General features: G+C 47.9%; 2 protein-coding genes across 2 annotated transcripts; one reads left to right on the top strand and one right to left on the bottom strand.

Moving 5' to 3' along the window:
* Positions 1-1,054: 1,054 nt before the first annotated feature.
* Positions 1,055-5,805, top strand: ncaph2 (non-SMC condensin II complex, subunit H2; the record flags this gene model as incomplete). The annotated part of the gene is given in 20 exon segments (XM_080518564.1): positions 1,055-1,166; positions 1,289-1,390; positions 1,467-1,528; positions 1,914-1,992; positions 2,078-2,134; positions 2,211-2,290; positions 2,385-2,563; positions 2,869-2,963; positions 3,035-3,118; positions 3,241-3,301; positions 3,378-3,451; positions 3,454-3,476; positions 3,563-3,607; positions 4,283-4,353; positions 4,424-4,585; positions 4,666-4,758; positions 4,839-4,888; positions 5,019-5,120; positions 5,330-5,479; positions 5,680-5,805. Coding segments are annotated over 20 exon segments (1,806 nt in total). The 5' UTR covers position 1,055.
* Positions 5,806-6,433: 628 nt separating this feature from the next.
* On the bottom strand, positions 6,434-10,629 carry sco2 (synthesis of cytochrome C oxidase 2; the record flags this gene model as incomplete). Its single annotated transcript, XM_080518565.1, has 4 exons — positions 6,434-7,324; positions 7,944-8,000; positions 10,351-10,444; positions 10,546-10,629. The coding sequence occupies 4 exons, from the start codon at positions 10,627-10,629 to the stop codon at positions 6,456-6,458; spliced, it is 1,104 nt and encodes a 367-aa protein (XP_080374691.1). The 3' UTR covers positions 6,434-6,455.
* Positions 10,630-13,168: the final 2,539 nt, after the last annotated feature.

A 13,168-nucleotide genomic window follows, 5' to 3' on the forward strand; every position in this document is an offset into this window, starting at 1 on the left:
GGGGTCAGCAGCGGCGGAAGTGGGAATGAGGAAGCGGGATAACAAGCAGCGAAGAAGAAATTAGCGCGCGAGTTTCGACTGTTTTGCTAACAGCTACAAACAGCTAAGGTCCTGTCTCCCGGTGAGTTTATGCCTTTCGGGCGTTATTTCATTATCAAACCGGCCGCTCCTCCGGTTGACGTGTGTATTTTGTTGTGAAACGGCACATTTACAAGATGAACGCTATCAAAGTGTTCCAATAATTCTGTTTTTAAACCTTCGCCGCCGCCTTCCAACACCTCGGTGTGCAGAGAGGTTGAACCAGGGTGCGTTCAGAGATCTGACACTTCTAACTCAAACCTTCCATTTCAAGTTGTTTTTATTCTGTTGGATTTTAGTTTAAAGTCATAACGAGTTCACGTGACGTTCTGTTGTCATTCGGCCTCATCATTACAACCATGATGTGTAATTTTCCACAACTTTGGCGTCATTATTGTGTAAATTCAGAGAAACAACCCGATTGAACTATAAAGTTCAAAGTGGCACAAAACTTTATGATATAAGATATGATATAACTCATGTAAAATGTATTTAGACTTTTCTACTTAATACAGGGATACACTTTATCTAATGATGATCGTTTATTTGTGTGTTTCACTTGTCTTCAGTGTATGTTTGTATTTATTTATTCCCACTGCCACTTATTTTCACATATCTGTTTCTTGTCAACATGATCCAACTTTGATTAACTGCTGCCATCGGCTTATAGGGCACCAGCTGCATTAATCCATCCATCTTTCACTTCTTTATCCACCTCAGTGTCTCAAACCAACCTAAAACAGATGTTTTGCAACAATAACATCAAATTTTATTTATTTTTTTCTGCATGAAGCCAGTTTTTTCACAAAATTTGCGGTGAAGTCTCCCACGTGGGACATTTTAACCTGGATTGCGTTCTAACGCTTGTCTCCAATGGGAAGTGGGAACTTTTTGGGGGGTAGAAACTGTGTGTGTGTGTGATCATGGTAAATGTTCCTGACCGATGTCCAGTCAGGTCAGCGGCGGTGGTGGTGGTGATGATGGAGTCCACAGAGAGCAGGTTTGCTCACCTGCTGCAGCCAATCCGAGATCTCACCAAGAACTGGGAGATCGACGTGGCGTCCGAGCTCAACGACTACTTAGAGGAGGTGAGAAAACAAAACCGGCAGGTCGTTCAAACCCAGGGATCGAGATCATTTCAGATCAGCTGCACAACTCATTCCGCTCGTAAGGAGATAAATCCTCCCGCCTTCTCCTTATCTGTGCGCAGCTGGACGAGATGTGCATCACCTTCGACGGCGGTCAGATCCGACTGAACTTTGCAGAAGCCGCCCTGCTCATTCAGGGCTCCACCTGCATCTACAGCAAGAAGGTGAGTGGGTTCGGCGTTCGGCGTGTCGACGACACTTGGGCTCGTCCGACGGGGTGACGGCGTCGCTGTGTTTCAGGTGGAGCTGCTGCACAGCCTGGTCTATCAGACGCTGGAGTACATCAACGACAGGAGCAAAAAGTAGGGCGCCGCACATCGTTCCACTCGCAGCAGGCATGACTTTGTTCTGAGCTTCTTCTTCTACTTCTTCTTCCTCTTCCTCTTCCTGTTCCTCCTCCTTCTCCTTCTCCCTCTCCTTCTCCTTCTCCTTCTCCTCCTCCTCCTTCTCCTTCTTCTTCTTCTTCTCCTCTTCCTCCTTCTTCTTCTTCTCTTCCTCCTTCTTCTTCTCTTCCTCTTCCTCTTCCTCTTCCTCTTCCTGTTCCTCCTCCTTTTCCTTCTGCCTCTTCTTCTTCTCCTCCTCCTCCTTCTCCTTCTCCTTCTTCTTCTCCTCCTCCTCCTCCTCTCTTGCTCTTCCTCCTCCTTCTTCTCCTTCTTCTTCTTCTTCTTCTTCTTCTTCTGCTCGCAGACGGAACAAACAAGCCGCGGCCGAGACCGATAAGGACGCCGACGGGAGGGAGAGCCACGACGCAGACGACATGGCCGAGGTGCTCCCGTCCTTCACTCTCCTGCCGTAAACGTTCGTCCATCTGAGCTTCTCCTGCTGAGTCTTCGTCTGTTTGTCTCCTTCAGTTCACTGCGTTGGAGATGGAAGTGTCAAAAAACAGCCGGACGTCCGATTGCAGCACAGTGAGTTTGTCTCTCCGTGAGCCTGAGTCCACTTCACTCTGATCTATATCGTGTGTGTGTGTGTTTGTGTTTTCAGACTATCAGTGTGATTCCTCTTCCCCCCGAGAGTCTGATCCCTCCCGAGACTCACGAGAAACACAAGCTGCCGCTCATCAGGTGAGTCTTCCTCGGCGGCTCGGCTCCCGACGGGGCCCGTCCACTGACGAAACACTGTCCCCCCCCCCCCCCCCCCCCCCCCCCGCTGTCTCAGCGCGAAGGGGGAGATCGCCTGCAGTCAGAAGGACTTCAGGATCAACCTGTTCGTCCCGCGCGACGACCTCATCCTGCTCACGATCCAGCCGGCCGCCTCCGCCGGCCAGCCTCTTCATCCTCTTCATCCTCTTCATCTCCACCTTCCCGGAAGTGACGAGTTTCTGCAGCAGCTTCAAGGTTCTTCTGCTCCTTTCCGTTTTGTAACTTTTACCATCTTTACCGTCGCTCTATTGCCTCAACTTGTCACATTACCATCCCGATTCCACTTTCCTCTCACCTTTATACCACTCTTTTGTCACTCCATCTTTACCGTCACCATTTAACTGCCACTGCAGCCGCTTCGCTTTAACTTTGTCCCTGTGATTTCTTGCTGCCGCCGCGGCCATTGATCTGTCACCGTGTTCATATTTCATTTATCCACGCCTCACTGTCCCCGGCTCACTGCCACTTCACTGTTAACTTCTTGGGTTTTTTTTCACTAGAAGTTGAAGTTGACGGAGGAGACGACGCCGCAGACGGCTTCGCCCCCCTGGAGGAGAACCCCATGGAGGTGGAGGAGCACGTGGAGCGGCAGCAGGTTCGACCGATCCAACAAAGCTCGGGTCTCTTCCCGCGAGTTTCGATCAAATCCGAGTCGTTGCGTTTCAGGCTCGGGGCGACGGCCGGATGCTTCGAGAGCGACGGCAGGTGGAGGCGGACAAACGGAGACCAGACGCCCAAACGCCACCCGCCGTACGTACAAGTCGTCTTCATCAGCAGCTCTTCTTCCCTCTATAGCAGGAATTCCTTCTTTATTGTCACACGAGGATAATTTGATTTGTAAATGATCTCTTCTGTTGTGCTTTGTGTTCCAGGTGAACGTCTGGTCGTTCCACGACCCATACGCCGTCACCGAGGAACGCCCCTTTAAGTCAGGTAATCCGATTACTCCCGGAGGACCCGGAGCGGCGGCGGCGTCTTGCTCAATTCCGACGTTTTGTTTCCTCTTCAGAAAAATGCTACAAGGTTCCTGACGGGCTGGACGACGGTGGAAAGAGGAAGCGGAGACGAGCCGCCGTGCAGGACTTCAGGACCTGGTTCACGGGGACCTGTAAGGGGCCGCGGGCCGCTGTTTGACCCCCCCCACCTCCACCCCCTGAGCTTCTTCTAACCGTGGACATGTTCTGTTTGTTTCAGTCAATCCACACGAGCAGAAGTTGAAAAATGGGCCCACGTTCACAGGTAAACTCACGCACTGAAATCAATTAGTCCCAAATCTGCTTTCAAAATAAAACTAGATTTTTTTTTTTGTACACGTTTATCTCATTTTGGTCAAACGAATGTGGAACTTCTTTTTTTTTTTTTTATGCCTCTCAGTCCCTGGGGGAAAAGGAATAATCTGTTCATGCAGAAAGTAATAAAGGAGATCAGAGCAGGAAATAATTGAACCAGGAAATATTGATTTATGGAGCATCTGTTAATCCAAAAAATAAAAAGTCAATTTATCTGCAAATAATCCTTCCATCCAGGAAATAATTCAGCTTGGAATATAAATGTTTCTCCAAAAAACCATCAATTTAAATGCCTTATAAAGAATAATCGATTTTCGTGCTTAATAATGTTTAATTCAGAAAGTAATCTCTACTTTAAAAAAAAAAAAAAAAAAAGTCTACAATTAGTCATCCAGAACAGAAATACAATTATTTGTGAGTTTTTCTCCTGAACTGCGGTGGGACGGATAAACAAGTAGTGAGGTGGGGTTCCTCAGGGCTCCATTCTGGGCCTCTTGTTTTCCTTCCCGTGTGTCTTTAGGAGTCGTAGATGAGACGATAAGTGAGATTGATGATTCTGTCGACTGGATATGTTTTTATTCAGTGAGAATAACATGAAGACGTTTACTCCTCGGTGCCGTTTCAGACCTGAACTACATGTACGTGAGCACGCTGAAGGACAGGATGAGGAATCACCGGAGGATCTACAGGAAGACCGTAAGACTCTTTTCACGGTGTTTCTGGAAAGTTCCTGTTCTCCACCACTTCTGACGTTTCTGTGATCCAGTCGAAGCTCCAGAGTCCGAATCCTTCAGTCTGACCCTCCCTCTCTGCCAGGGGGTGGCGATCTCCGAGGAGGAGCTGAGGAGGACCCTCCTGCAGCCTGAGGGGGCGGGGCCACACCGGGAGGGGGAGGAGCCTGTGGAGGGCGAACACGACCACCTGCTGGGTAACAAATATATATTTACATACGTGTCCGAGAAAATCTTGAGTTCCGGTGCTCGTCGTTTAATGCTGTGACCTTCAAAGGCGGAGACGACGACGACGCGGAGGACGAGGGTTTCCCAGACGACGACGACGCCGCCGCAGAGTTCCCCGGAGGAAACGACTTCGCCTCCGCAGGTAAGGACTCACCTGGTGGCAGAGAGCGCGAGGAGGAAACCGACGGCGGGGGAGACGTCCTGACTGTCGTTTCTCTGCAGAGCCTCGCCGAGACGAGCTGACGTACGAAGACCTGGTGAAGCTGAGAGTCGTGAGTGGACACCAGACGAGACGTGGTTTTTTCCCCCCACAGACCCCCGCCCGGGTCCTAAAGTTCTCGAAAAGCCACCTGATCTCAACCCGACGGTTCTGATTGGTCCTCTCCTCTGCGTTGCGTTCAGGAGCAGCTGGTCGTCAACAGTCGCGGCTACACCCAGGAGACGTCTCTGACCCGACGGGTCAAGGAATGGGAGGACGAGATCCGGCCGAAGCTGGACCTGCAGGTGAGGACCACTTCGGACTGGGGTACACCTGAGGGGGGGCGGGGCTTACCCTCACCATCACCGCCGTGTGTGTGTGTGTGTGTGTGTGTGTGTGTGTGTGTGTGTGTGTGTGTGTGTGTGTGTGTGTGTGTGTGTGTGTGTGTGTGTGTGTGTGTGTGTGTGTGTGTGTGTGTGTGTGTGTGTGTGTGTGTGTGTTTTTTTCTTCCCAGGAGCAGCAACCAGTGTTCGACATCCACGAGTACGGTCGACGGATCGTGGACTCGCTGAGCGGCGTCGGTCAACGCAGGAGGTTTTCCTCCATCGTTCACGACCTGGACAACTTCGAGGCCTGCAAGTACCTGCTGGCCTCACTGCAGCTGGTGGGGGAACACACACACACACACACACACACACAGACAGTTCGCCTTTCAATTTAACTTTATACGATTTGTTAAATCAGCACTGTGTGCTGGGACGGCGCCCCCCTGTGGCCTGGAGGATCATTTTCAGTTTCTTTCATCAGATGTTGAATCGAGCTCTTCTTTGTGTGTGTGCGTGTGTGTGTGTGTTTTGTGTGTAGGCCAACGATTACACGGTGGAGATCGACAGCGCCGCCGGCCTGGAGGACAGTTTGGACTCGATGGGTCTGACTCTACTGAGCACATTAAGAGCGACGGACAGATTCAAAGCTCTGTCGACTTCCTGATCAGAACCCTCCTCAACGTCGTGTTCATATCAACTGCTGAGGAACAACTTCAAATCCTTTACAGCTTTGCTGACTCGTGCTTCTCTCATGGGTTTGCTCAGAATGGCCAAAAAAATTTCTCTGAGGTTTGTTTTGTTGGGAAACGTGTAGTAATCTAAATAATCAGGAGGGAAAACAAGTTATTTGAATAAAAAGCCCTCCGACACTTACAGCTCTGTGTCGCCCTCTAACTTCCAGAACTCCATGTCACCAGTCCACTGTTACCTGGCAACTGTAGAAACATGACACTTTAATAAAAAAGTTTAAAAATACTGTGTTCCATGTGATTCAAGCCGAAGAGTTTCGAGAACATGAAGCCATTTGTAAGAACTGAAGATGTTTCCACTGCTGCTACTTCAACACGTGAACTTTTATTTTCATTTTAGTTGGGAATCTTATTTTCTATCACTTCCAGTGCAGCGCTGCTGCCATATGACGTTAGAGGATTCTGCAGGTTCACACCCTGCTTCAGACGGTGCAAATGTCTTTTCAAGTGAAAAACTAAACATCGGTTGGTGAAAAGCAGCAAACTAAAAGAAAAGTGAACAGTTTCAGGTAGTTAAATTTATTTAACAATTCATTTCGCAGAAGAAACAAAAAAAAGATGTCTTTCAGTCTGAACCAGTTCCTGACGTGGTCGTGGTTCCCAGTGCGACATGGTTCTTCATGTGGTTCCGGACGCTCGCCACGATCTGCTCCTGGCTCTTCATGCGGTTGTAATAGTCCAGGAAGAGTCCGTCGGGACTGACCAGGTAGATGAGGATGGTGTGATCCACGATGTAGTCCCCGTCCTCGTCCTTGGGCCCGGGGCTGGCGTACACCCGGTAGTCCCGCCCCGCGTGCTTCACCTCCTCGGGCGTCCCCGTCAGCCCCACGAGGCGGGGGTGGAAGTCCTGGACGTAGCGGGCGAGCGACGCCACGTCGTCCCTCTCCGGGTCCACGGTGATGAAGAGCGGCTGCACCGGCGGCAGCGAGGCGTCGGCGTCCAGCGCCGACACCACGGCGCTCATCTTGTCCAGCTCGTCGGGGCAGATGTCCGGGCAGTGCGTGAAGCCGAAGTACAGCAGCACCCAGCGGCCGGCGAAGTCCCGCTTGGTGCGCCGCCGCCCCCGGTGGTCCAGCAGGCTGAAGGTGCCCTGACCCAGCGCCACCTGCCGCAGCTGCTCCACGCGCTGCTGCCGCAGCTTCTGCCGCTTCTCCGCGTCGACGAACCACCAGGCGCCGAGGATTCCGCCGCCGATCAGCAGCGTGACCAGCACACGCGCCCGCAGCTTCAGCCCGGCTCCTGACGGGCCCCGGGCGGCGGACAGGAGCCGGGCGTGGGGCCTCTGAGGGCGGGGTCCGCTCGGCGCGACCTGCCTCGCCTCTGAGGACACGGGCATCCTGTGGAGGCCCCTCAGGAGGCGTCCTCCTCCTCCTCCTCCTCGGAGATCACCCATAATGCACCGCAGCAGCAACATCTCCACCCACCGACGTCCTGCTGTAAGACAGGGAGCAAAGTCAGGTTGAGTTCCACGAGGAAAAACTACATGATCACTGGAGTTTGTATCAATTTCAATGTTAAAAGTTCTAAACGGCTGAAATAAGTAAATAAAAGTTTCAGTATGTTGAGGTTGAAGACCAACGTGTGTCAAAAGGTTCCATTTCCATGGTATTTATATCATTCATGTCATTAATAGAATTGAAAAAACCGCTTTACTGATTCTAAACTATTATTTCTTCTACAGTTTCGCCTTTTCACTAACTTGGCCGGTTTGGGCTTCCGTACCTCCGAGTGTCGTAACAAACGCTGTAATGTTATCAAATAGCGACGCTCTGGGAGAATAAAAGGTTGATATGCAGATTTAAACTCACTTCACATGGATGTACAGTCACCAAAACTGTGTCCAGGAGTTTCCTGTACCTGTATATTGATCCACAATCCCACCATTGTGTTTAAAAATGTACGACTATGTAAAAAGACATCCCCCGGAACGGAACCAGAGAGGAAGCCGTGAACGTTTTAACGTTATTATTACTAAGAGTCTGGGGTTCTAAGAGGGTGACGCGGTTCCTCCGGTTGTTCGTAGGTTGTAGCGGGAGAGAGCGGCCAGACTCACCTGCTTCACGCCGGGAAACACGCGACCTCTGCGGTCTCACTCCGAAGCGGAGCGTCGCTGATACGCTGACACGTTCCGCAGCCGCAGATTCACCACAGACCGATGCCAAATAAATAAACAAGCAAAAACAAATAAGACAACAAATAATAGCTTCGAGTCTGTATATTAAAATAATGTTAATAATGATTAAAGCTCGACTAAAAACATTCGACCATCAATTTTATTACTATTTTGTTCCCATCAGCAGATTCGCGAATTTTCCTCTCGAACAACTGCAAATAAATAGCGATATTCTCTTTTCATCGATTTGTTGGAGAAAAACGTATTCCTGCTTCATTTGCGAGTCAATAGATTTGACGAACTCCAGACAGTTTAAGGTTATTATTACTATAATTGTAGTTATACCATTGGTTTTGTTATTAAAGTTGTTTAGAAGGAATAGTTTGCTATGCTGGTTCCATGTGGGTATTATAGGTATAATTATAGGTCTTACCCGTGGTTTATCTCTGGAACGGTTTGCTATTAATATTCAATTTCATTCCTTTAAACTTGAACAATATTTATTGTTCTTCCTGCCGCAGTTTTATGGCTGTCCCAATTTCTACCTCTAGATGGCGCCATTGTATTGGTTTCCTTGCAAACCCCTATTTCTCATCAGAGTGAAAATACTTTAATGTAAGGGTGTCAAATGTGTTTTAGTTCAGGGGCCACATACAGCCCCTCATCTTGGTAAAATGGAACCATAAAAACCTTTAAACTTAGATATAACATGTTTTTGTTTGTTGTGGCAGAGAGTACACGTGATGTTTTTGCAAAAAAAAAAAAATCAAAAACAAGCAATCCTTATCTAAACTAACTATTATCTCAACAAAAAAAACACTTTTGATGAAACTTTCTGATGCAAAATATAAAATACAGTGAAATGTCAACAAAAAAAAAACATGGCAACATCATTGAGATCGAAGTGTTGTTCCTGTTGCTCTTTGGAAAACTTTTCCCTTTTTTTAATCAATGTTTTGTTTTTTTGTTTTTTTAATATTTACAATTTGTTTGATGGCTTTGCAGCGTTGTTTGTCATGTTTTATGGTAGTTTTACAGACAAGATAAAAAGTATTCTCTCCTCTATCATCTGGAATCCATTTCTCCAATCATCAGTATTATCAGTTTTATCACTATATATTTTATAACAATTCAGGTCGTTGTTACACACGGAGCTCTAACAAGACTCATCGTATTGCGGCAGTATTTGGATGTTTTTGACATGTTTTCATTTTTTGATACAGTGGGGATCGAAAGTTTGCCGAAAGTTTGATCGAAAGGGATCGAGTCACACACTCAGGTGCACAGTTTAATGTTCATATTGATCAAAATCAATTTGATTGTGGTAAAAATTGCATTTACAGGGACGCCGACCACCTCACAGTTAACTTTGACGGCGACGTCAACTAACGGGGCAACTAACCATGTGTTGTAGGTTGTTTTTTTTAAAGTATTTTCTTAAAAGTCTCCTCCTTCATGGATTGTGTTGCCATAGCAACCACTGAGAAAAGACAGCTCCTTGGAGTTTGCGGCAGTCCGTGTTTGTTTTATTAATCTCTTACCATTTTGCTGGGGGTTTAAAAGAAAACAAACCAAAAAAACAGCAACTTTTGTAACATTTGTAACATTATTTTTGTTTTGCAAGTTTTTTCTTTTGACCTTTTGTGTCTTTTAGTCCGTGTGTGTGTGTGAGTGTGTGAGTGTGTGTACACACACACACACACACACACACACACACACACACATATATATATATGTATATATAATATAATATATAATATAATATATATTGTTTGAATGTTTTATTTGGAGTTTGTTGTCATCTTTGGCCACGTTTTAGACTTTAGTTTAAAAAAAAAAAAAAAAAAGCTATTCTTTTCCCTGGATGTAATGTTCTTTCTTCCTTGTATTTTTTTTTAATATACTTATTTCCGTTGTTTCCGTGTTTTTTTTTGTCTTTGTGGTTGCTTTGCTGTTGACGTCACGCGCGCGCGCGCGTGCGTGCCTGCAGCGTGCAGTGACGTTGACGTCACTCTGCATCACGAGAGGAGCAGAGGAGGAGCGGTGGAGAAGATCTGGGACAGAAGCAGCAGGAGGACAAGGAGGCTCCCTGCAGAGCGGAAAGGAGCTGCGGCCGCATCAGGTACGTGTCTGTCCGGCTTCTGTGTCTCCTTCTGCGGGGGGAGGAGGAGGAGGAGGAGAGGAGGAGGAGAAGGAGGAAGGAGGAAGGTCACTGAGGAGAGACACGGAGGTGCTGCAGAGCTGAGCCAAGCTTAAAGGAACAGTCTTTTTTTTTTTTTTTTATATATATATATATTTTAACAAAGCTCCAGTCTGTCTTGATGTTATTGGGAAACTCCACACTGACATTGACGAACACAAACCAGATCATCTCCAATCACATCCTCCATCACATCCTCCATCAGGTCCTCCGTCAGGTCCTCCGTCAGGTCCTCCGTCAGCTCATGGCAGCAGCGTGAGGTCATAAACAACAGTCACACGTCTCACTGCTGCAGACTGCGCTCAACGTCATCGTAAACAACCTGTTTCCTCGTCACGTCACATCAACACTCGACTGACCCGACTGTCCAGTCCGTTTGTGTCTCTGCAGCGTTTTCTCCAGGTTTTGTGGAATCATGAGACTCATTGTGGGGGATATGTGTCTATTTCCATTGAGATTGTTGTGTGGTGGTTTATCTCTGCGTTTGATTGACGTTAATTCAGTCTGTCTGTAGTTTGTGTCTTCATGTGCCTATGATGTGTTGGGGGGGGGGGGGGGGGGGGGGCACATATGTGTGTGGTTTTGGTTGTGTGTCAGGTTTTCTGTGTATGTAACGTGCTCCATGTGTTTAAGGGCTCATATTATGCAGCTTTTCAACACTTTCACACCATCTCATTGGTCCAAGAATGTTGTATTCTAAAGTTTATTGCCCCAGATCCAACTCTTCTTTGATTTTCATCCATTTGAATATTGGACCATATGAGCTGACACGTCTCTGCAGCATTGTGTGGCGGTCGGGGACAGTACCTCTGGACTGACAGACCAGGATGGTCGGGGACAGTACCCCTGGACTGACAGACCGGGATGGTCTGTGTGAGGGTGTGTTCCAACTTACAGGGGGTTCAGACTCCTCAGCCTCCCCAGGAAGGTCTATTCCAGGGTACTGGAGAGGAGGATCCGGCCGTTAGTCGAACCTCGGGTCCAAGAGGAACAATGTGGTTTTGGTCCCAGTCGTGGAAGACTGGACCAGCTCTGTACTTTCCACCAGGTGCTCCAGGGTTCATGGGAGTTCGCCCAACCAGTCCACATGGCTTTTGTGGATCTGGAGAAAGCGTTCGACCGCATCCCTCAGGACGTCCTGTGGGGGGGGTGTCCTCCAGGGGTATGGAGTCCGGGGACCTTTGTTAAGCGCTGTCTGGTCCCTGTAAGTCCAGAGCAGGAGTTTGGTTCACCTTGCTGGCAGTAAGTTGGACCTGCTCCCAGTGCACGTTGGCCTCTAGCAGGACTGTCCTTTGTCAGCGGTTCTGTTCTGGTAGGGAGGAGCCTACCTTGGTTGTGATTGGCTAAATCCCCTGATGGAGGAGCCTACCTTGGTTGTGATTGGCTAAATCCCCTGATGGAGGAGCCTACCTTGGTTGTGATTGGCTAAATCCCCTGATGGAGGAGCCTACCTTGGTTGTGATTGGCTAAATCCCCTGATGGAGGAGCCTACCTTGGTTGTGATTGGCTAAATCCCCTGATGACACTATATAGGGTTTGAGTTCTGATTGGCTCGTTGGAGCAACACACTTTATAAAAACTGAAACCAGCCAGGACACACTTTCTTCACTTCTGGGGCGTGTGTTTGGTTCTTCATGTGTGGCTGAGGTTCTTCATGCGTTTGGTTCTTCATGTGTCTGAGGTTTTTCATGTATCTGCCTTTGGTTCTTCATGTTTGTGTTTGGTTCTTCGTGTGAGTGTGTTTGGTTCTTCATGTGTCTGAGGTTCTTCGTTTGTGTGTGTTTGGTTCCTCATGAGTCTGAAGTTCTTCATGTGTGTGTTTGGTTCTTCATGTGTGTGTGTTTGGTTCTTCATGAGTCTGAAGTTCTTCATGTGTGTGTTTGGTTCTTCATGTGTATGTGTTTGGTTCCTCATGAGTCGGAAGTTCTTCATGTGTGTGTTTGGTTCTTCATGTGTGTGTGTTTGGTTCTTCATGTGTGTGTTTGGTTCTTCATGTGTGTGTTTGGTTCTTCATGTGTGTGTGTTTGGTTCTTCATGTGTCTGAGGTTCTTCATGTGTGTGTTTGGTTCTTCATGTGTGTGTTTGGTTCTTCATGCATTTGGTTCTTCATGTGTCTGAGGTTCTTCATGTGTGTGTTTGGTTCTTCATGTGTGTGTGTGTGTGTGTGTGTGAGGTTCTTCACTGTAGTGTGTGTCCTTCAGGACTCAGCAGCTCATGCTCCCTCCCCTGTGTTTCCCTCAAGTCTTGTTTCCCTCTGAGCTCCTGGAGGATGAGGCGACTGCAGCGGCCATCTTTACCCGGAGCGTGAGGAGGCTTCCTGGTCTCCGTCTGCCTCGTCTTCCCCTCCTCACACCCCCCTCACCGCTCTGCGAGGAACCCCCCCCCCCCCTCCCCCAAACAGCTGCAGAGCTGCAGCTCCCCCCAACAGTGAGACATGGACGGATTCCGGCTGCCCCCCGTCATCGAGGAAGTCCTCGACTCATCAGGTCAGAGTCAATATCAGGTCAAGCCCTCTGCTGGTCACACTCGGTATGACAGCTGCATTGTTGAGAGGAGGCCGAATGCAGAATAAAGTAAAACCAACAATCAGACACAAACTGCAGTTTGTTTAAAGTCCACCATTGAACCACTCCGTCGTTGGCATTGCCACGGCAACCAGGAAGTAGATGATGGACAATGTTTTCTTTCAAGTCCTCAGAGAATACCAGGGGCTTATTGCCAACATGTTGCTGAACGAGTTCACAACAATGACTTTCGTCTTTTTTGGTTTGTTACTGTCAAGTCAAGGAAATACCTAATCTGTGTTTACTAAAAATAAGTAATGAAACAAATATTTATTTATTCCTTTTTTTTAAGGCTGACAAGCATTTTTACGTTTTAAGATTTCATTTTTTCCCCCCCACTTGTTTTAAGTGTTCCTGTGTTTCCTGTGTGTTTCTGTGCTTGTTTCATATTTTTTGTGTGG

The sequence above is a fragment of the Blennius ocellaris genome (assembly GCF_963422515.1).
Source record: "Blennius ocellaris genome assembly, chromosome: 22".
NCBI lineage: Eukaryota > Metazoa > Chordata > Actinopteri > Blenniiformes > Blenniidae > Blennius > Blennius ocellaris.